The sequence below is a fragment of the Equus caballus genome, chromosome 2 (assembly GCF_041296265.1).
Source record: "Equus caballus isolate H_3958 breed thoroughbred chromosome 2, TB-T2T, whole genome shotgun sequence".
In the NCBI taxonomy this organism is placed as follows: Eukaryota; Metazoa; Chordata; class Mammalia; order Perissodactyla; family Equidae; genus Equus; species Equus caballus.
This window is the reverse complement of record NC_091685.1, coordinates 23,146,545-23,166,732: the sequence shown is the minus strand read 5'-3', so window position 1 is coordinate 23,166,732 and position 20,188 is coordinate 23,146,545. Positions and strand designations below refer to the sequence as shown.

The 20,188-nt window shown below is 51.7% G+C and overlaps 1 protein-coding gene across 4 annotated transcripts in view; it reads right to left on the bottom strand.

Annotated features, from left to right (window-relative positions):
• The window catches only part of CSMD2 (CUB and Sushi multiple domains 2), a 592,855-nt gene that overhangs the window by 391,142 nt on the left and 181,525 nt on the right, over positions 1-20,188 (bottom strand). For all 4 annotated transcript variants that reach the window (XM_023633833.2, XM_023633839.2, XM_023633859.2 and 1 more), the window contains exon 4: positions 6,728-6,922. In XM_023633833.2, the coding sequence (XP_023489601.1) occupies positions 6,728-6,922 (195 nt within the window). The remainder of the gene's footprint in view (positions 1-6,727; positions 6,923-20,188) is intronic.

Below are 20,188 nucleotides of genomic sequence, written 5' to 3'. Positions count from 1 at the left end.
CCTCTAGCTGTGTGATCACAGGCAAAATACCTCACCTCTCTGGGCCTCAGCTGCCTCACTTGTAATAGAGATAACAACATCTCAACGGTGGTGGTCAGAATCACAAGGACAGCTAACTCTCATTGAGTCATTGCTGTGAACAAGGCCCTCCGCTGTGTGCTTGGCATTTGTCAACTGGAGCCTCATTTCTACCTTATGAGTCAAGTAAGTTTATTCTCATTTACGGGTGAGAAAACTGGGGCACAGAGAGGTTGAGCAACTAGCGCAAAGTCACTCAGCTAGTGGATTTGAGCGGCAGGGCCAAGATTTGAATCCAGGTGCTCAGACTCCAAAGCTCATGTTCTGAACGGTTCTGTAGTAACAGTCATGGTAAAGGGGACAGGAGAAAGGCTAGCGGTCCCAGTGGGAGTCCAGGAACCCCACAGCTGGGAGTACCTGGGAACTATGATCCACGCCAAGGCCCCAAGCTCAGAATCACTCAAGGTCCACACTGCACCTGGCTTGGTATTTGGTGCTTTCTGCATGTTGTGTAATTTGATGAGCACAAGGGGGCCCAGACCCTCCTTGCTGTCTACATGGCCACCTTGGGGTCCCTTACCCCTCCCCCAGATCTCTTTCTAGCTCAGAACTGCCCCAGCCACAGAATTAATACCCCACCCGGAGGTCTCACAGGCATCTCAGACTTTATCTGGACAAAATGAGCTCCCTGGATTCTCCTTGGGGCACGCACTTCCTGCTCCCGGTCCCAGGCATCCCCATCTTGGGCGTCAGCATCCCCACCTCATCAGCACTCCAGAAAGAGCTTAGGGGTCAACCTCGACCCTTTGTTCCATCAGCACCTACATCCAATCCACCAGCAAGGTTGTTGGCTGCACGCCCCAACCACGGCCCCAGTCTACCCGCTTCCCTCCATCCCAGCCGTGACCAGACTCCACCGAGATGCCTCACCTCCAGCCTGCATGCCTGCAAGACTGCCTCCTAACTGGTCCCCGGTTGTGCCTCTTGTCCAACTACAGTCTCTCTCCTTTCTAGCATCCAGAGTGATCTTTTTAAAAATTTAAGTTAAATCGCACATATTTCTTCTTAAAACTCCTTGCTGGCTCCCTCCTGAACTTAGAACCAAACCTAAACATCTTGCCCTGCTTCACCACAGCCCTACCCTTGCCATCTGCCCTCTGCCCCACTCTACTTTGCCACATGGGCCTGTTTTCTGTTCTTCTAACATGTCAGCCTCTCTCCTGCCTCAGGGCCTTTGCACCTGCTGCTCCTTTTGTCAAGAATGCCCTTCCCTAGGTCTTCACATCACAGGCTCCTTTTTGTCATTCAGGACTCAGTTCAAATGTCACCTCCTCAGAGAGTCCTCTCGTGACAGCACCATCTAAAGTAGCCTCCTCATCACTAGCTATTTTATTTCCTTCATAGCTCCTATCATGATCTGACATTTGTTTGAGTTTTGTCTGTTTTCTGCCTCCTGGCTGCTAGAATGTAAACCTCATGAGATCATGGAGTTTGGTCTGACTTGTGTTCATCCCTGCAATTCTTTATATCTAGAACAACATCTGGCACTTAGTAGGCAGTGAATAAATAATGATTGAATCAATGACTGTCTGGCACACAGTAGGCACTCAATAAAAAGTCACTGAATCCTGAGTGAATGAACGAGTAAGGCTGCCACTCATGTCCCCACTTTAAAGCTCAGGGAGGTTTAGCAGGAAACCACCACGACACAACTCACAGCTAGGAGCTGGCGTGGCCAGGGTTGAACTGAGGCCTGTCTGACTCCAGGTTCTTTCCATGTGCAACACACTCACTGTCTCTGTCTCACATTCCACAGGTTCCTCACCCTGGGGCCAGGAACTCTGGAATGCAGCTCGGTGCTCGAGGTCCAAGCTTCTGCAGACAAAGTGCCCACTTCCCCGGGTCTGGTGGCAGCCTGCAGGGTTTGGCTGGAGCCTCAGAGCCCAGGCGTCCCTTGCTCAGGCTGCTTTCTTGCCACCACCTGCCTCTCAGCCTCCAGCACATGTGAACCCTGTCCTTCCCCAGGCAGCCTTCTTTGATGCAGAGCCAAGTCCTCACAAGTCAGAGGCCAGTGGCTGAAATCCACGTCTTCCTTCTTGTGGATCAAAGAGGGTGCACACAGCTCGGTGTCTTCCAGGGACCTCGGCCTCGGAAGAGGTGCCCAGAGTGACACAGAGCGCGGAGGGGTGACTGGCCCGCCTCCTTTTCTCTGCCAGCAGGACCAAGCCTCGACGGGCCACGAGCCTTGGGATGGAGACTTACACTCACTCTGCCCCCTGACCCCAGCTGGCCCCCATTCCCCCTTAGTCTTGGCCGTGTCCCCAGACCGAGCCCACATTTCAGCCACGCACTTGGCTGTTCCTGTATGAAGCAGGAGCACGCTGCCCTCCACCCTGCTCTGGGAAGCCTTGAACTTAGAAAGCTCATGTCGCTCAGCGCTGCTGGGCTGGTGGGCTAACTAGGCCGGTAATTTCCCTTCGGGGCTTGTATGCCGACATGATCCTGAGGGTGAATTAGACCCATCCAGCCATGTAGTCATTCAGCAAATATTTACGGACCACTGCCCGGTGGATGAGGTTGACCCACTCGCAGATGCCAGCCCCTGTGAGTTCCACACGAGAGGGGGAGAGACCAAGAGGTTTTAATCCTCCATGAGTATGAACCCCTTAACTCTGGCATGACCGTGGCTCCCGGCATGGCACGGCACGGAGGAGCCCCTCCGCTCCTGTCTAGCTTGGCCTCCTAAGGAAGGGTGGTTTGGGAAATCACTTTCCAAAAATTACTGACATCACTGAGGATGCTTCTCAGGCTATTCTTGCCGCTTGTTGCGAATGGAATGGAGACATGGACCCGAAACCCAGGGAGTGGGGTCCCGAGAGTGGGACAGTCACATCTCAGCCCCCAGGCACCAGGGAGCCAAAGCCTTCTGGAAGCAAAAGGTGGCATCCTCAGCTGGCTTCCCAGACGGGAGCATTCCCTGGTGTGGCTACATTGGAAGCTACTTCAAGAGGACTTAGAAACGTCCGCCTGGGACTCTTTCCGGAAGGGCCTTGTGCTCCACGCTGAGGAGTCTGACCTTGACCCTGTCAGCGATGAATGGCCACTGCCTCAGTTCTAAGTAACAGGTGATTCTGTCAGATGTGCATCTTAGGAAGTTTGCTCCCGCCGTGGAGAATGGATTGGGATGTGTGTGCTGGGGGACTGGAGGGCGGCCGCCCAGTGAGGGATACTTTGCAATGAGACAGGCGAGAGATGACAGGGCTAGATTGTCACTGGCCAGGACCCTCTAAATAGTGGCAGAGGCGTGGAGGGGAGGGCCGGAGCAGAGGGAAGCTTGCCAGGACACAGTGACTGATGACGCAGAAGGCAAAGGGAGTGAGGAGTGTTAGATGCCACTGGGGTGTCTGGCTGGGCGACATCAGAGGGTGACACTCTTCACTGAACTGGGGAAGGCAGCCAAAAGCAGGTGTGGGAAAATAGAAAGAGTGACGTTTTGGACGTGCCCCCTTTGAAACCCACTCTGAGGAGGTTGAGTGGTATCTGATATCCATAAGGGCCTGAAGTGTAGGACTGAGGGTGGGGTGGGAGGGAGAGATCAGACAGTGCCCCCAGGCGACAACGAGAAGCCATGTAGTGGATGAGAAATTCCAAGAGATGCAAGACGTTCGCGGCGAAGGGGCCACGCTGGACCCTCCAGCATTTAAGTGGAAGGAGGGCAGGAATCTCAACATGTGAGAGTGTGGAAGAGAATTGGGAGAGCCTTGGGAGAGAGAGTCATGCCCCAAAAAGGCACCTCGTGCTCATGAATGACTGCTGTGACGTGAATGCTGGGGGAACACCCTCACCCAGCCCGCTCCCTCCCGTTGAAAGGCCGGCCCTTGCTGCGCCCCACGCCCAGATGTGCAGACACGGGACTGCGGGGCCATGACCCGACTTGGCAAAGGAAGGCCTCGGTGAGGCGGCCCTCATCACTCACCTTTAACTAGCGGGTGAATGAAAAAGATACTTTTACAGGCAGCCCCAGAGTTTCTTTCAGGTCAAAGCTCTCTTTGATCCCGAAAGTGCCACCCTATCCCTAAATAGCTTGGGTGGGGATGGGAGACATTAGCTTGTAAGGAGACGGCAAAGCCACGGGGCTCCTGTGCCTTAGTCGATGGAAGCCCCGAAAGGAGGTCAGGGTGCCAGAGGCGGCAGAGTGGAGGAGGCTGGAGAAAGAGGTACAACGCACACCACAGGGGAAGCTGGAGCCCGCCAAGACAGACGCCAGGGAGAAGCTTCCGGAGAGAAGGGGCCAAAGGACTTGGCGGCTCCTGATGGCTCAGACTTTCATGTTAAGCCGTTTGCCTCGCTGAGATGCAAACTCCCAGCGTCACCACTAATCTTCAAAAAAGACTGTGCCACATGCAAACACCTCTGTTAGTGGCTGTTGTTTTCTGCTTTTGGTTTTGTTTGGGGAGGACAAGAAAAACAAGCCAAGCTCTCAACGTAAACGGGCAGAGCAGAACTAAGGAAGGCGGGGCATGGTAGTGAGGTCAAGGTTCGGAGGACTCAAAAGCTGACACAGGCTCCTGAAGATACTGGCAGGGAGAGTGGATTTCCACCGCGTTAGGATGGGACATTCATGTGAATTACACTTTACAGGACAGGGTGACTCCCCTCTACCTCTGACACTTGGGCTACATTTGTTTTTAATTTTCATATGGATTAAAAGAGTATGATATTTATAGAGCTGTAAGAAGAGGGAAAACTGTGGTTTATATTTCTCAACTTACATACTTGATTTCATTCACTATCATGTTTCAAATTCTATTACCATGTCACAGCTCCGACACCCTTCCTTGGAAGGTCAGAGTGTTAAAGCGTGACATCCTCTGGGCAGGGGCGGGTACGGATGCTATAAGGAGGGCTGGATATGGCACTTCAGGTAGTGGTTAAGCCACTCAGGGCCACACACCTGTGTGTGGAAGCTGAGGTCTCGCGTGATCGGTTTGGTCGTTCCTGATGTCAATCACATGAAGAGAGGCACATCTCGATTTAGAAATGGGGGCTGAGAGGATGGGACCTAGGAAGGCAGGAAAGGAGACTCTAGTTCCTTTGGGCTCCACCAAGGAGGACCAATACGGCTCAGGCTGATGCTATTGGTTGAAGAAGGCTAAACAAACATGGAGGCAAGTGGCAACTCAGATCAATCGGTTGTGGCTTGCCTCTTGGGAAGGAATTCACAGCTGTGTCTGAACTCAAGTGGAAAGGATGCTATGATCAATTAATTATGTCTGCCATGAGAGTGGGAAAAAGAGAAGAGATATACGTGCCAAATATTTTCCACCCCTGGTGTAGACAGTCTAAAGGGTGTGCGCATATGGTGGGGGAGGAGCTGCTTCTGGTCGTTTGACGGTAATTACAGAAAACCTTCCTGTGAGAGAAAGGCAAAATTTGAAGCCAGGGGAGCAACTTGTTCCAATCTTTTCTCAGCTGCTTGAAATGACCCCCCAGACCTACGTCTGGGTGTATGGAATTTAAAGATGAGAGTTTCACGAAGAAAAGAGAGGTCAACAGTGCAAAAGGCTGTTGGGAGGTCGAGGAAAATAAGGGCCAAAACAATTCTGATTTGGCAACATGGCGCAGAATCGGGGGAGGCAAAGGCCAGCCTGCAGGGGAGCCATAAGAGACGAGAGAGAAGGAGGAGAGACAAGGCTGGATGGAGTTTTCAAGATGCTCGGCACTGCTGGTCGTGTGGGGAAATCCTACAGTGTGATGTCACAGTTTTTAAAAGGTGGTTAAAAAAAATCTACATGCATTATAATCCCAATTATGTACATACTTATAATATATGCATATGTGCAATACGTATTGGAAGAAGACAGGAAGGAAATACATGAAAATCATGGTTAAAAAGGGTAAATTTTGTTTCTTCTCTATTTTTTCTGTATTTTCGAAGACCATTTAGAAATGGTTGTGTTATGTTCATCACCAGATAAGAGGCATGGGAAATTATTTTAGAAATAAGCTTGGTTATTTTGGGGTGGGGCAATAAGAAATAGACTGCGAAGAGGGTGACCAACGGTCCTGGTTTGCCTGGGACTAAGGGGGTTTCCAGGATGTGGGAGTTTCAGAGCTTAAAATGGGAAAGTCCTGAGCAAACCAGGACAAGCTGGTCACCCAGCTGGGAGACGGAGGCAGATGTAGCATTGAGGGCGGGTGGGGTTTGCGTGCGTGAGTGCATGTGTGTGAGGTGACAATTGGAGTAAAAAGATTTTGAGCACATTTGGAGGCTGAGAGGAGGATGCCATTAAACAGGTAGAGAGGTTGACTTGACAGAAAAAGAAAAAAGAATAATTGCCGGAGTGAGGTCAGTAGGAAAACAGCCGGGGGAGAGAATCATGCACAAGAGGAGAGATGGTCTGCAACAGGAAGAGAAATGATGTTTCTTCTGAGACAGGAGGGCTGAAGCAGAGGGCAGATGGGCTAAAAATAAGTCTGTTGATGTAGGGGGAAGGAGAGTGAGGCGGTGCACACCTAAGAAGCCCCTCGAATACCTGGGGGCCCTGAGGACCCTCGATGGCCCCCCATATCGGCTCCCCATAGTAGGTACCCCACATCCTGCTGGAATGGGTGGCGCAGCATCCCCACTGGAGGCTGGGTCCCACTGGGGGCTCAAGCATCCCCTCCCAGTTGCCACCCACCCTGTCAGCCGTCTCTGGCCACCTACCTCTGCAGGAGGGCAGGGGGAAGTCCCACGTGGCACTGTTCTCGGAGCCTGAGTGGCAGGTGAGCACGGCGTGGCCCTCCAGGAAGAAGCCGGGGTTGCAGCTGTAGCGGACCTTGTCGCCGAGGTTGAAGGTGGAGCCCTGCTGGACGCCGTTGGGCAGCCGCCCGGGGTTCCCACACGTGTGACTGGGAAGAACTGTGAGGAGACGGAGAGAAACACAGCCCGTGAGCCGGCTCCAGCCCTTCACCCCGCTTCCCAGCAGCACCTCCCTCGGCAAGTCTCCTCCCCGTGCCTCTTTCCCTCTGTAGGACGGGGCTGGCCCTCGCAGGGGTGTCCAGTCCATGAACACTCGCAGAGTGACGTGTCAAGGAGCAGCCACACCTACGATTTATAACGTGATGTCCAGGTTTCCTGCCTTTTCTCCTGGGCAGCCCTGGATGTGAATTATGTCCTTCCCATCACTTGAGACGCCCCAGGGAGATCACTTTCATCTCTTGGGTTTGGTTTCTCTGATTTCAGAGCCCACACCCCTCACTAAACACCACGGAAGGGACGCAGAGCGTGGCATGGAGCAGGTGCTCGTTAAACCCAACGTCCTTTTCTTCAGGTGCACCTGTCCCGGCAGCCAGGGGGCACTTTGGCGGGTTTAGGGGAGCTGAAGGGGCCGTTAGTGCTGGAGTAGGCAGAGGGGTGGGGAGACAAGAGCCTGACTTCTGATCCGACTGACCCATTTAAAAGGGAAAGGGGAACCAGAGAAGGCAGTGTACAGCGTGCAACCGAGCCAAAGCCATCAGGGCAGCGTGCTCTCATCATCCAGCGGAATCGGCCTTGGTGAGGCTGCAGAGCATCACGACCCACCAGTCAGGAGCGGGGGGCGGGGGTGCTCTGTGCCGAGTGACTGTTCAACCTGCCCCAGCTCCCCTACCTTCCCCCCCAGAGTTAGAACTGCCTGTGCCCTGAAGGTCACACCTCCCACCATTCTAGGATGTCCCCAAAGGGCAAGGACGAGGAGTCACAGCCACATCCAGACTGCCATCCAAGTACTTCTCCATGATTCACCCGGAGATGATTTATTGAGGCCGTGGAGCAGAGTAGTGGTGAGTACAGACACGAGAGCCGCAGTGCTTAGGTTCCATCCCCGCCTGATCCCATCCCATCGCTACCTATGGGACCTTGGGCAAGTCTCTCAACCTCTCTGTGCCTCAGTTTCCTCATTTGTAAGATGGGGTTCACAACAGTCCCTTCCTCCCTCATGGGGTTGTTGTAAGAATTAAATGAGTTAAGGTCTGTAAAATGCATAAGACAGAGCTGGCGTACAGTGAGTTCAACCCAAGTGAATCTAAGCTCCCGGTCCAGCAGGAGATGTGCGCCATTAGAGGTATGCTGTGCTATGATGGGATAGGGGCCGGGCAGGGGACCAAACCTAGTCTCAAGTGGTCAGAGACGGCTTCCTGGAAGTGTTGACATTTATGCTGAACCCAGATTGATTAGTAAGAATTAGCTAAGCCAAAGAGTGTTCCAGAAAGAGGAAATATCATGTGCAAAGGCCCTGAGGCCAGAGATAACCTAGGAGCTCAGGGAGTCTGGAGTGAGAGGGTAGGGGTAAGGATGAGGAATAAAGATGGAGAAGTGGAGATAGTCAGCCTGGATTCTAGAGGGCTTCCCAGGTCCTTGCAAAACCCTCTTCCTGCCCATGTTGCTGTCTTCCAGGACTCCCTCTGCCAGTGCTGACGATCTCGGAACAGAAGAAAGAAGACTTTTCCTCCCCCTCCTTCTCCTCCCCTTCCAGGAGAAGACACCTTGGTGTAGAGGGAACCGACAGACTTGGGAACCAGCTTGACCTGGGTCTGAAACCAGGTGTGGTCACTGTCTTACTCTGTGGCCTTGAGTCATATGACCTCTCTGAGCTCTAGTTTCCTCAACTGAGAAAGGAGGATAATAATATCCAGTGGTTAAGGGGGTTACCGACAATAAAAGATACATGCCTGGCAAAGTGTCCAGCACATAGTAGGTGCTCAAAAAATGGCAGACAGCATCATTTCACTGGGCCACAGGGCCAGAGGGAGGGGCCTGGTCTGGTCCATGGGTGTATCCTGGGAGCCTCTCAGTGCCTGGCCTCACAGGGACACATTTGTGTGTTCATTAGTTAGTTGTTTGGGAGAGCTACTCATTCGTGTGTTAATTCTTTCATGCAACAAAAATTTATTGTGGGCCTACTGTGGTTGCGAGAGAACTAGACAAAGCACGTCTCCACCCTCAAGAGGCTTATGTTTTTGTGAGAGAGTTATTTTAAGGACTGAAGAGCTCTTCCTTGCCCATTCTCTACCTCTGACAAGTGAGATGACCCCAATGAAAGGATTTACCTCCATCACCCTGCCCGTTAGCCCAGCTTAGCATTTCCCATGCTCCGGTGCTGCTGACTTCCTTGGCGTTTCCCATGATCCCATGCTGCTGGCTTCTTGGCGTTTCCCATGATCCCATGCTGCTGACTTCCTTGGCGTTTCCCATGCTCCCGTGCTGCTGGCTTCCTTGGCACTTCCCATGATCCTGCTGCTGGCTTCCTTGGCGTTTCCCATGATCCCGTGCTGCTGGCTTCCTTGGCGTTTCCCATGATCCCGTGCTGCTGGCTTCCTTGGCGTTTCCCATGATCCCATGCGGCTGGCTGGCAGCAGAGGCAGCGGCTGTTATGTGTGTGTGAGTGTTGGGGGTTGGAGGGGCGGGTCAGGTAAACATGTGGAGAAGAAAGCAAGCTAAGGAGAGGGGAGGAAGCCAACCAGGGAACATGGGCTGAGAACCGGTGTAGAACTAACGTTTCATTTTCCGCAACAAGACGCAAAGACCCAATTTAATTAAATTACTAATGTCAAATTTTTAATGAACCTGTTCCTGCTTTGGGTTTTCTTCCTTCAAAATTAATGACTGGAACGTCACCATAAATAAAAGTTGATTCTTTTTAAAAAGTCCCTCTCCAGGCTCACTGCTCTTTACTTAATGAGCTGTTCATGAGCAGACCGCTCTGACCCGGCCCCTCCGCTGGGACTCGGGGGTGATGAATGGGGCTCACTTCCAACCCCACCTCCCTTTTCATCTCGAGCTCCGCTCCTGAGAGGCCACGCAGTGAATGGAGAACGGGCAGCCGTTGGGCTCGGAGAGGCCAAGATTCAAACCTCAGCTTGTCTGCCTCTAGCTGAGTGATCTCCAGCTGTAAGCTTTACCTCTCTGGGCATCAATTCATTATCTGAAAATGAGGATACTTTTCCTTACCATGGAGGGGTGGCTGTATTAGTTTCCTAGAGCTGCTGTAACAAAGTACCACAAACTGGCTGCCTAAAACAGCTGATACTTATTGTCTCACAGTTCTGGAGGCTGGAAGTCCAAAATCAAGGCGTCAGCAGGGCCGTGCTCTCTCTGAAACTTGTAGAAGAACGCTTCCTTGTCTCTTCTCAGCTTCTGGGGGTTTTCTAGCATCTTTGGCAGCCCTTGGCTTGTAGGTGCATCACTCCGGTCCTCCAGCTTCACATGGCATTCTCCCTCTGTGCCTCTGTGTCCCAATTTCACCTTTTTACAGGGACATTAATCATCTTGGATTAGGACACACCATATTGGCTCATCTTAACCTCATTATCTGCCAAGATCCTATTTCCAAATAAGGTCACATTCACAGGTACTGGGGTTTAGGACCGCAACGTATTTTTAGGGGAACACAATTCAACCCATAACAGGGCTATTGTGCAGATTAAATAAAGCTAGATGTATAGTACCCACTATTTAGGGTGTGGTATGTTTCAGGCTCTGGGCTACAAGTTTATTTCACTTAATCCTCAAAATAATCCTGTGGGATACCTATATCCTCATTTTGCAGATGAAAAAACTAAAGCCCAGAGAGGTTAAGTAGCTTTCCTAAGGCCACACAGTTAGAAAATGGCAGAGCTAGTTACGAATCTAGGTTTTGCTGGCTCCATCGTTCAGCACTCTTAATTGGAATGTGATACTGCTTCTGACTGAGACCAAGGGCCCAACACATAGTGAGTGCTTCCTGAACAAGAGTTCCCTCCTCCTTTCATAGTTCTAGACGCTGCGACAAGATGAAGGGTGATGACCTGAGTGTCTTGATTTAATTGTCTGGTTTTTTCTCCAGTCTGATTTGCCAATCCTGTACTTTTTAATAACATCAAGGGCAACATTTAAAGTATGGTCTTTTGTAACGTGTCTGATGCCCAACTTGCTGGACAGAGGAGATCGGAGATAAACCACAGAGCAAGCCTTCCTAAGGCGCAGTGTTCTTTTGATTTTTCGATTTTGCCCGTGTGTTTTTTGGCACAGATATTATAACCATTCACGCTCTCCCATCTATAAAAAAAAAGCAATCTTTGATTGCTTACAAAATGAAGAGTGGGATATTTACATCCGACGCGGCCCAGAACAATATTATTAAAGCGGTGCCTGACATTGAACAATTCCATTGTAGATTAGCGCTGGGGAATTTTGTCCCTTCTACAAAGCCCAGCTCTTGCCAATCAACACAATATTCTCAGTGATTGTATGACAATGAAGCTCCTCTGTGGTTGGAGTGCAGCAAAAGCTACATCATGCCTTCTTTTATTTTTAATTTGAGACGTTAGCTCCCGTATTATAATGAAGAGTCGTTTATGCTCTCTGGACAAGCACCCTCCATATGTTTGATTTCCTATCCTCCATCAAGTAACTAGTTTCATCTCCATGGCCACCCGCTTGATTCAAAGTGGAAAGACGGCTGGGAAAAAGGACTCGGGGGAAGGATTCAGTTCCCAAAACTCTCAGCGTGGAAAGAGGAGATGGTGCTGTGTGTGTACGTGGCATGATGTATGTGTGTGCATGCGTGTGCATGTGCATGATTGTGGGGTAGCGGGCATGGTCAGGAAGGGAGGAATTAGAACCACTATCTTTTGAGAACCTCCTCTGTGCTAGGCACTTCTGCATCACACATTATGTTGGTTAGTCTTTATAACTCCCTTCCTTTTAGCCATTTGGCCTTATAAACATAATTTGTTGCACACTTACTAGGCACCATCCTCAGTGTCAAGTGCTTTGTACATATTTCCATCCTCAAAGAATTGTCTCTAATTGCTGTCTCCACTTCCTCTCCTTCCATCTGACATAGTATATATTTGACACATTCATTTGTTTATTTGTCTCGCCCTGCTACAATGTAACTCCATGCAGACAGACATTTCCTGGTCTATTTTGTTCACTTCTGTGTCCTAACTCCTAGAACAGTGCTTGATGTATACTAATACCTTGATCAAAGTTTGTTGAATGACTTAATGATCTTATTTAATCCTCCTAACAACCCGTTGAGAGAAGTGCTGTTATTATCCCTTGTTGAGATGAGCAGGATTGCCAGGGAAGTTGGGGCATCTCCCCAGGGCCACAGAGCTTGCTGGGGGAGGGAGCTGGGTCTCCCCAGCAGGGCCCAGCTGCTGAGCCTGCACACTCTCCACCTGCGCCAGGCCGTGCTTATCTTCCACAGAGAGTCCATGGGGACTGGTGGACCTTGAAACTCTCATAAGGGACTCATGCTCATTCTCCTTGAGGGATGACTTGGGGTGACCACCAACCATTCAACCCCTAGCCTGGTCCTGTACATTTCCTGCTACCCGTCAATCAAATCAAGGCAGGGCATCAGGGCCTCAGATGGGGTATCCCGCCCACGAGTCCACAGGGCCTGCCCTGCCAGGCCTCTCCCTGACCAGAGCTGGGCATACGCTTTCTGCCATGAGCCTGTTCTTTTGCTCGTGTTTGTGACTTTGCAACCTTCAGCATCAGGGTCACATGGGGAGTTTTATAAAGACACCGATGCCAAGACCCTGTCCCTAAGCCCATTGAATCCGAATTTCAGAGAGGGGCCTGGGATCTCTAGGGGATTCAAAGCAGGGCTGAGTTTGAAACCAATTCATGTAGGTTATCCCACCAGCCCAGGTGGGTTTCTCTCACTGGGCCATGAATTGCTCCACCTCCAGGGCCTTTCTTGTTGCTGGGCTTCGACTTCTGGGGGCAGCAAGCCTGGCCTCTCCCCTGGACTTCCCTACCCCCCATAAACCACACTCGCCCTCTCCTTCCTTCTCATCTGAAGAACCTCGTCATCTCTCCCTTAGACTTCTGCGCCCAGCGCGGATCTCCTGGTGCTGGCCTTGCCCACTCCAATGCACTGTCTGCACTGATGCTGGAGGGAGCATTCTGGATGCTGGAGTGGCAAATTCACCACGGCCCCGTCCTGTTCACTCCGTCAGGTGCACACATGCCAAAAGTGGGCTCCCTGCCACTGAGGCACAAATGCAGGCCCTCTGGCCTTCTGCATGATTCAAGTGAGAATAAATAACCATTTGCAAGATTAATAAAAATAAAATGAAGGAAAGAAAAAGAAAACTCTGAGAACCTTCCCATTGCTGTCAGGATAAATCAAATCTTAGGCTCACACAGCCTCATCCTTCCGTGATCAGATCTTGCTGACATTTTCTGCCTCACGTCTTGCTCACCAGTCTAGTCCCTTCCATCATCGCTGTTCTAAACCACAGCTTCCCCAGGCATATCCAGCTTTTCTCTCAAATTCTCCATCTGGCAGACTCCTACTCATCCTTCAAGGCCACACTTCAATGTCACTTCCTCTCTGAAGCCCTCCTTGCTATCCCGGCTGTCTCGTATAAACTGTAAAGTCCCACAAGAACGCATCCTGACAGAGTATAAATTCAGACATAATGTCATTGGCAATTGGCTCCCAGAATCCCGGAACCCCCAGCCCATTAACTGCACGGGCTTGCTCTGGTCCTTTTGTTAATTTTGCAACCTCACAATCCCACATTTCACGTCATTGGATCTTGGGGAGCCCATTTACGCAATGACGTTGGGGTTTTACTTGCACTTCAGTTCCTGCACCTGTACAACATTGCAGTCCATTCATTGCTGCATTTACAACACCCCGGCTTCTGAGTAAGAGCTGAGTCTGCTCCTAAGTGTTTGTCTAGGTGTCTGTTTTCATCTCTGGACCCCCCCGGGGCAGGAAGGGTGTCGCATTCTTTATTTATCGACTGCTTGATTTAATGCCTGGTGGGAAGAGAGTGCTCTGTTGGAATGTGTTGAATGAATGAAATACACATATGTATAAAATAAAAATGTGACACATATATATTGATATATACATATATATATATGTATATATCAATAAACTAGTGCGGGGTTGGCAAACCTTTTGGTAAAGGATCAAATAGTCAATATTTCGGGCCTTGTAGGCCATATGCTCTCTGTCCCAGTGACCCCACTTCCCCACGGCAGCACAAAAGCAGCCGTAGACAATACGTGTTCCAACAAAACTTTACTTATAAAACGGGAGGCCGGCCCATGGGCCACGGTTTGGCAACCCTGAGCTAGTGTTTATTAGTTATGTTCTTATCTCAGGTGCATGATTTAGGTCCCAGGACCCTCCTGTCTCCCCATAATACAGAAAGAGAACCGTGAAAAGGTGAGCTTTGCTGGGAGCCAGGGAGGGGAAGGAGCTGTGAGCAGAGGGGGCCACGCAGGCGACGGTCCTGGACAGAGGCGACTGGGAGGAAGTGGGCAGGGAAGAGACAGGCAGCCGGCCACTGGGGACTGACGAGTATCCTTTCCTCTACACTGTGGCCCTGGGGACAGGGCCCGGTGCTGGCTCTAGGGACGGGCATGTGTGTCTTTAGTCCCCACTCTTTCCCATTCAATAGGACGGATTTTAGTCCTCGTAGCTACTCTTTAGCTTGATATTTATGAACCATATTTTACCAAAAAGAGCTGAATCAGAGAGGTGAAGGGTCACACAGCTGGTCGTAATAACAATTGTCACCTCTGGGTGCTTACTAAGAGCTGGCACTCTGCTCAGCACTTTATCTGGACTCTTCGATTTCATCTTCCCCCGACAGAGGCACTATGACGGTCCCCTTTGGGGAGGAATAAGGAGCAGCGGGGCTAAGTCCGACCCAGTGTCACACCCTACTTGGGACCAGGGCTGGGGTTGAAACCCAAGCTATTGGACCTAATCAGGTTGTCTTCAAGGCCTGTGTCTGTCTCACTGCTTTCCCATCATGGGGCACTGCTCTCAGCACCTACATAGTCCCTCTCCTGCCAGGCCTGGGACAGGTCCAACCCACGCCCAGTCAGCCCCTTGTTGGCCCCAGCTTCCACTGCATCTAGCTGGGGCTGCACAGACGTCCATCCATCATCACATCAGCAGGGGCCGCAGAGGGCTGTCAGTGCGGAAGCCTGCTTGATGCTTCATAACCACAGGGCTCATGGCCTCCTCTCTTTCACCTGCAATTCTTTAGAAGCAACACCAAAGGGGTAATGTCCTCGGGCCCAGGACAGAGTTGCCAGTTAAAATACAGGACGCCCAGTTAAATTTGAATTTCAGAGGGACACAAATACTTTTTTAGTATGAGAATATCCCATGCCACCTTTGGGATATCTTTTTTACTAAAATAATGTTATTTGAAATTCAAATCTAACTGGGCATCCTGTATTTTAATTTGCTGATTTTGGCAACGCTGCCCCAGAGGGGACTCTCCTCTGCGTCAGTGACTTCCGCTTCTCAAGGAACTGGGGATTCCTCTGCGGAAAGGGGAAGAGGAAAAGCAGAGAACAGCCCTGGCTTTAAGGAACGCAACATGGAAGCCAAGAGAGGCAGCAGAGGGGGCGGTTTAGAGCCTTCCGGGGCGGGGCCTGCAGGAGCTCAGGGTACCACAGGCTTACGTGGGAGCAGCCAGCTGTGCTGTCTCCTCCTTCCTCCAGTCACTCTCTGAGCGGAGCTCCATGTGTTATTCTGCAGCAGCATGTCCTCTCCTGCTTCAGGAGATTGTGGCCTGCCCTACCTCCTCTGATGTCCAGCTTTAGGCTGGCACGCGGTCCTGCATGATGCAGCCTTGTTGACTTCTGCAGCCCCGAGCCCCGCGGCTCCACGCTCAGCCGTCCCCGCCCCACCACACCCCAGCACCGGGATCTCCAGCGTGTCTGGACAGCGCAGTGCATGGAGAATCCGTGGTACTCTATGGCGAAACCCTACAAAATGCTGTCAGCGTTAAGCTTAGAGTAGCTAAATATGCAATTTGGGGCTAAATTTAATTCATCGCAGAGTGGAGCCCAGAAATGTTTCCCAAAGTCTGCTCCATACATCACTGGCTGAGAAATAAATTCCATGAGAAGAGCATTCTGTGGGTCAAGTAATTTTGAAAAATACTGCTGAGATTCCCTCCTCTGGAAGAAACCAAGCCCTTGAGCTTATCTGAGAGGTTCTGTGGGAGAGAAACCTGTTGAACCTGCTTAACATAGAATCTCCAAAAATTTGACTATCAAATCTCTCCTCTCCCTTATTTTCTCAGAAACGCCTATTAACTCCTGAATTGTTCCCTGGAACACACTTTGGGAACTGCCAGATTCTATGATAAGATAAACCTGAGGTGCTTTGTTTTCCTTATTAATCGTCACCATCATAAACCAGCAACAGCAACGAGAGTTGACATTTACATAGAACTTTCCAGATTAAGATGCATTGCTTTTACAAACATGATCCCCCTTTGACACATCCAAACCTATGTGGTTCTGGGGCCTGCGATGGGCTGAGGTCTCCATTGGTCAGTAGCTTTGGGGAAAGGGATCTGTTCTTTTCAAGCAGCACACTCGGCACTTCCAGTGGAACGCAGCATATGCTACAGAGGGCAAGGGCGCAGGTCCTTTTCATCTGACCACTTTTATAGCAGCTTATGTTTTCTGTTTGGCTGGGGCAGAAGGACCCCTGGGCTGATGGGCCTGGACTTCTGGAGGTTTGTGGCCAGGGCCAGCCGTGTTTGGCCCTCAGCCCTGCCCAGCTGCAGACAGGAAGTCATGAATTCGGAACGAATCTTGGCAAAGGAGTTGGAAGAGGAGGAGGCGCTGACCTGGCCAGCAGGGGTCCTGCCTTGAGGCTGGGAACCCTAACCCTGGGTGAGGCTGCCCACACAGGAAGTCATCCTGTCCCTTGCTGGGGCTGTCCCCCAGGCTTTGCAGGCCCCTCCCTGAGGCTGGGTCTCAGTCCCCTCTACCCTGTTGGCTGGCAGGCAAGTGCTGCCTCTGAGCACCAGCACCATCGGGATGCCCATGGCAATACCCCACTCTCCGTCTCCAGCCCTGTGGACAAGAGAGCCCCAGAGCCCCTATTTCCTCCACTTGGCTCACTGTCCAGGGCCCGGAAGGCCCAGCATACCTCACAGCCGTCTCTCTTCTTAAGGCAAGAGACAATTTAACTGACATCCCACTGGAAGAAGCACAATATTCCAAAGGCTCCAGACCCCTGGGCTTCCCTCTCTCTAAGAAGAATTAGATGGAGGGGCCCGGAGAGGACCTGAGAAGTGAGGCCTCCAGCTGCCATCATGTGCCTACTTCTTGCACCTTCTGAAAGGACGGTGGATCTAGTGACTGCAAAAGACATTGATCAAAAGCAGGATCTTTGCGAATCCTCCTCCTCCTCACTTTCTTCCTCATCAGCAGCACCGTTGTTTGCTGACCACCTCTATGGACTAACTTTCATTGAATCCTGACTCATCTCATCCTCATAACAGCACTGTGAGGTGGGCACTATCCCTGTTTTACAGGTAAGGAAACTGAGGCTCAGAGAGGGTAAGTTCATATTCACATACTCACATGACGAGGAACTGGGGGAGCGGGGAGGGCACCCAGTCGGCCTGACCTCTGCACCTTCCTTCGTAGCTACTGCATTACAGTGAAGGAGCAGAGGAACGGGTAGTGAGGGACGAGGCTGTCTGGCTGGCTGAGGAGTCTGTTTGAGGCTCCGTTTCCCACAGGTCCCCCAAATCAGGCTGAAGACGGTGCCTGGGGAACATTCTGCAGCTTGAGAAGCAGGAACAGTGGAAAAGGAGAGGCCCAGCCTCCTGCTTGTCCTTTGAGTTTTACTCATCTTTGGAGCCCAAAGTCCAAAAGTTTCAGGGAGGCCCCTGTGCAGGTGGAGACCATCCGTCCAGGCCCCCCAGGGTCAAGAAGCAGGAGGTAGGATGGGCTCTGTGCCCAGAGAAGCTCCTTACTGGGGGACCCCACAATCTCTTACAGGCATACCAACGTACTTTCACATCCAATATGCACAAATCCATTCAAATGCTCTCCTTTACATGCACACACACACGTACACTCTCATACACACACGTGCATGTATAAAAACAGACCAATCTGGAATGCATCTGTACACAGCTCTTGCACTCACACATACGACAACAGACCCACACTCCCATATCTACAAATAAACAACCCTCACCTATGGATCAAAATAACCATCTGCGTCTGTATAGTCTCTTGTGGGTTCATGACCCTGTCTCACAGATGTCTCCTCCTACAACAGAGCACCCTTTGCAACCCAGTGTCACTATCCCCACACTCGCCGGGTGAGCCTGGCACCCGTGCGTAAGCTCTTGTCATCCCAGACACAGCACAGAAGGCAGGGCTGCGGGTGGGGATGCAGATCTGATCCTGGAGGGGCTTTAAGCAGCTCTTGGCTCAGCCCGTGACCTACGGGGTGGGCAGCAAGGCTATCGGGTCCAGGAGGCACAGAGCATCACGGTTCGGAGAATGGCTCCCGCATCTCACAGACCTGGGTTTGAATTCCGCCGTGCCCCGCCTAGCTGTGGGCCGGCAGTTATGACATAACGGATAGCAGAGCACACTGGTCAGGAGAGCGGACTCTGGAGACAGAGGGCCCAGGTTCAAATCTCAGCTCTGTCACTTAACAAGCGAGTTGCTTCATCTCCCAGCACCTCAGTTTCCTCACCAATAAAGTGGGGGTAAAAACTGCTGCCAGCTCAGAGGGCTGTTGAGAGGATCGAGTAAGATCAACTGGCGAGGTGCTGGCATACAGTCAACGCTCAATACGTTTGTGATGTGATTACATGAAGTCCCGGGAACTCCCTCGGGGAAGGCGCCAGGGTGGTGTGGGAGAGGCCAGAGCTGACAAAGAGAAGAGGCTGGGCGTGGTAGCTGGAGAGAGCAGATGGGCGGCAGGAGCTGGAACACAGGAAGCCATCTCTGGCTCTGCCAGGCAGGTGGCTTCACTGGGACACACAGCTCTTTTACTGAGCCAGGCAGGGGCCTGCTGCTTCCAGTCAGGAAGGCCTCTTCTCGATCCTAATAAGAATAATTCACGGATGGTCCTACAGAGCCCGAAAGCACCTAGGGAAATGCAGACAACGCAGAGGCCCAGGAGATGACTGACACTGGCCCAGAACTCTGCCCCCTCTCTGCCCCTCTCCTCAGCTGCCCTCCGCTGCTCTGGCCCAGCAGCCAGTGGCACACAGCCTCAGGGATGACAAGAAGCAATAATTTGGAGAAGTTTCCTGGGAGAGGCATGCACTGTGGCCGCGGCGGAGAAGGGGGTGCTTTCCAGGAAGAGTTGCTGGCACATGCCCAGGAGCGCGCAGCCCGCATCGCACGTTCCTGTTTTCCAGGCTCTTGTCCCTTGTGTTACTGATTCCTAAATCCGTCTGCAGTCAAGGTCCCGGTCCAGACCCTCCTCCTGATTCCAGACCCAAGTCATCCCCCTCCAGGATTCTCTACACCACAGTCTCACAGGTGCCTCCAACTGCACGTGGCTCAGCTGAACTCCTGCCCTTGCCCCAAACCCGCCATCCGCTATCCCCTGGCTTCCTCGAGCCTGGGACTGACGCGGTTGTCTCTCCAGCCGCCCAAGCTGACACTTCATCTGCTTCCACGTCCAGGCTCTTGAGTCAGCTCCCTATAATCTCTCCTATCTGTCCCCCTCCCCACCGCCAGTGCTAATGGCCCAGGGCTCTCCCCATCCTATCTCACCTTCTCCGGGACTTGGAGAGGGGTCCTTCTCCCCGTTCTTTTGTTAAACCTGCCCCAATCCTACCCATTGTCTAAACAGCTAACAGACCGCCCTGCTTCCCTCTGAAAGCCCTTTGGTGGCTCCCCGTCATTTACAGGCAGGAGCTCCCTTGAATTTCACTTGAGGTCCTCTGAGAGCTGGCCCCACCCATGTCTCCAGCCTTAGCACTCAGTGGCTCCCCTCCAGCAACACTGAACTCCTTATATTTCCTCCAGCACAGTAGGTGTGTGCGCGCGTGTGTATATCAATGGGGTCAGGGGTCTCTTTAGCCATTCTATTGTGTTGGTGTTACATGTTTGTGTGTATGTATGTGTGTATATATACATATATCCATGTGTTTATATATATGTGTATCTACTTGTATTTATGTGTCATATGTGTATTTATGTGGGAAAGCCTGCTGAGGATGGGGACTGGGGAGACAGAGTTGGGAAGCCAGTGGCTGGCACAGTGGGCAAGACCTGATGTTCGTAGCAAAGCCGGGCTGCTGACAGCCTCAAGGACGAGGGCTTGGGAGTTAGGAGGTAACAGCCCCCTGTCCTCCCCAAGTGAAATCAAGGCCACTCCCTCCAGACCTG